General features: G+C 39.1%; 1 protein-coding gene across 1 annotated transcript; it reads left to right on the forward strand.

Moving 5' to 3' along the window:
* Window positions 1-1,175: 1,175 nt before the first annotated feature.
* LOC104962414 (protein RRP5 homolog) lies at window positions 1,176-1,653 on the forward strand (the record flags this gene model as incomplete). The annotated part of the gene is made up of 2 exons (XM_010790849.1): window positions 1,176-1,389; window positions 1,471-1,653. Coding segments are annotated over 2 exons (397 nt in total), but the record flags the coding sequence as incomplete, so codon positions are not given.
* Between the last annotated feature and the right edge of the window lie 738 nt (window positions 1,654-2,391).

A 2,391-nucleotide genomic window follows, 5' to 3' on the forward strand; every position in this document is an offset into this window, starting at 1 on the left:
TTCTGTGATGCGCGAGCTGATGACGTCACGTCAAGACGAGTTAACTTTTTTCTCTTCTCAACTTTGTGTGGAAAAATGCGGGGATTATGCGGCCTTTTGATAAATATGCGGCTTTTTAAAAATCTGCGCCATTTGGCTGATTATGCGGTAAATTCTGCGATCGCAGAATCGCGTTTTTCTGGAGGGCCTATAATTCCTAAACTTCTAACAGATACAACATAAACCGATCCTTCAGCCTCATATGAGCTCTCAGACACGTTCAAAATTAAACTGTCATCGCTGTCTGAGCTTGCTGCTGTGTGCGCCATCGTGCGTTTACATGCAGATGCTGGGATCCTGAACGGTGCAGCTGGAGCGCTGTGCCCGCATTGACGTCACCCATAATTTGGCGGGACTTGAAGAATCCCCGAGAAGATCCAGGAAATGGTCAACATTGAAGGGCAGATTAATGGTTATCAAAGTACAAATATCCAAAATCAGTTCAGTAACGGTTTTCAAGGGGACAATATTTACTCAAATTGATGGGTTTGGATGATGGGGGAAAATCGTGTCACAGGCTCTTTAAGCCCAGAGTAGATTTAAAAAATAAATAAATAAATAAAAAAAGAGAGAGAGATCACAAAAAAACAGTAAGAGAGGGGTGTAATATTCACAGAACAATCTCAAATGTGCAGGTTTAAAGAAATACATTTGCGAGAATAAAGGTCGAACATTACAAGAAAAATACAGAATATTCCTATGTAATAAAGTAATTTGTGTGAAAAATCAGAACAGAAATTGAATAAATGTATGCTTTTTTCATCAGTTAATTACATTTTTTATTTGCAATGGTTAGATAAACGTCTTTGCTTTGCCGCTTATTATTCCTGCGATGGATTATACTCTGATTATACTTTGCAATCAGATTTACTGTCAAGCAATGAGAACAAATTGGATATTACATTTAATCTCAGAGAATAGTATTTTTTTTCTTGCAAATGATTGACTTTATTCTCTCAAAGAAGTCATTATCTTGTAGATTTACCACTTAATTCCTGGGGAATATCAAAGTTATTTAATGTAAAGTAACCCATGAATCTCGGATATTCAGTTCGATACGCCTTTCCCTAGGTCAATCATTTATTTCGTCATAGTTCCCAACTGAAATCCTTTTATTTATTTATTCTTTCTTTCAGGCCATGACCAACAAGTTCCTCAGCGATACGGTGTCTGCCTTCCAGCTGGGCCAGACGGTCCTCGCCAAAGTGACCAACCTGGATGAGGAGAAACGGCGCTTCCTGGTCACGCTGAAGATGTCAGAGGTCATCTCTCCGGACGGCGATGCAGAGACCAGACTCTTCAACGGCGTGCAGGAGAGAAAAGCTGTGTCTGGAATGTTGGCTAGCAGAGGTAAGAATTCATCCCTCTTTTAATTTGTAATTGAAAGTTTGTCTACTGCGTCTAACCTCTTGTGGTCTCCGTTTCCCTCAGAGAACAGTGATCTCCACCAGCAGCTGTCTGCTCTGGCTGTGGGGGAGAAGCTGAAGCTGACTGTAGATACTAGCTCCAAGGAAAGCGGCGCCACATTTAAGTCTGATGATTTGACCAGTGCCACCATACTGGCCACCAAGCACCATGTCATGGGTATGTGTTTCACCAGGAACTATTTGAAATGTTTGAATATTTAACTCCTCTGTCACGATTCTTTGGCATCACATATCGTTCTTTAAATGTCCTGACATGCAGAATAGAAAAAGACTGGTATTAGGTTTTTTTAAGTTAGGATTGCATCAAACTAAATGATGTGTTAAAAGACGCCACTGCATTATTGAACCTTTGAATTCTTATTAAATTAAAGTATTTTAGGTTGACTTTACACTGTTTATAAATCAAGATCAAGAGATGACAGGAAAATAAAAAATACATGATCATTGTCTTAAAATAAGCCACTTTCATAAAGTTGGAGGGCTTGCAAGAGGCAAATGAAAACCTAAATGGACAGCATTAATACAGCCAAGGCTATCTGGTGTGGGTTCAATACAAAAAAACACCCATAATTCAAAAGCATTTTTCATTGGTCTTGTCCTGCTGAGGTATTTTTTCAGAGCTGCAGAGTTTCCCCTTGTGGCCCTGACTCCCTATGAGTTAAACTAATTCACATATGTGACGTGCTCTATCGAAATTAGTCGCATTGACCCGAAGACACATTTTGAGTTGTATACACTGCTGGAAAGAGGAGATTCCTAGCTTTCTAATGATATCAGGATTGTTTTTGTACTCCAAATATTAAGCGAAATATGTCACATTATATAATGACTGTCACAGAGTCATCATTTTGAGAAAAAGGCCTTCAAAGTTTTCTCTTCTCTGGAATCCATCGATCTTATTGATTATTAGCGGAGCAAATGATCA

The sequence above is a fragment of the Notothenia coriiceps genome, unplaced genomic scaffold, assembly GCF_000735185.1.
Source record: "Notothenia coriiceps isolate Sejong01 unplaced genomic scaffold, NC01 NC01_scaffold00034679, whole genome shotgun sequence".
In the NCBI taxonomy this organism is placed as follows: domain Eukaryota; kingdom Metazoa; phylum Chordata; class Actinopteri; order Perciformes; family Nototheniidae; genus Notothenia; species Notothenia coriiceps.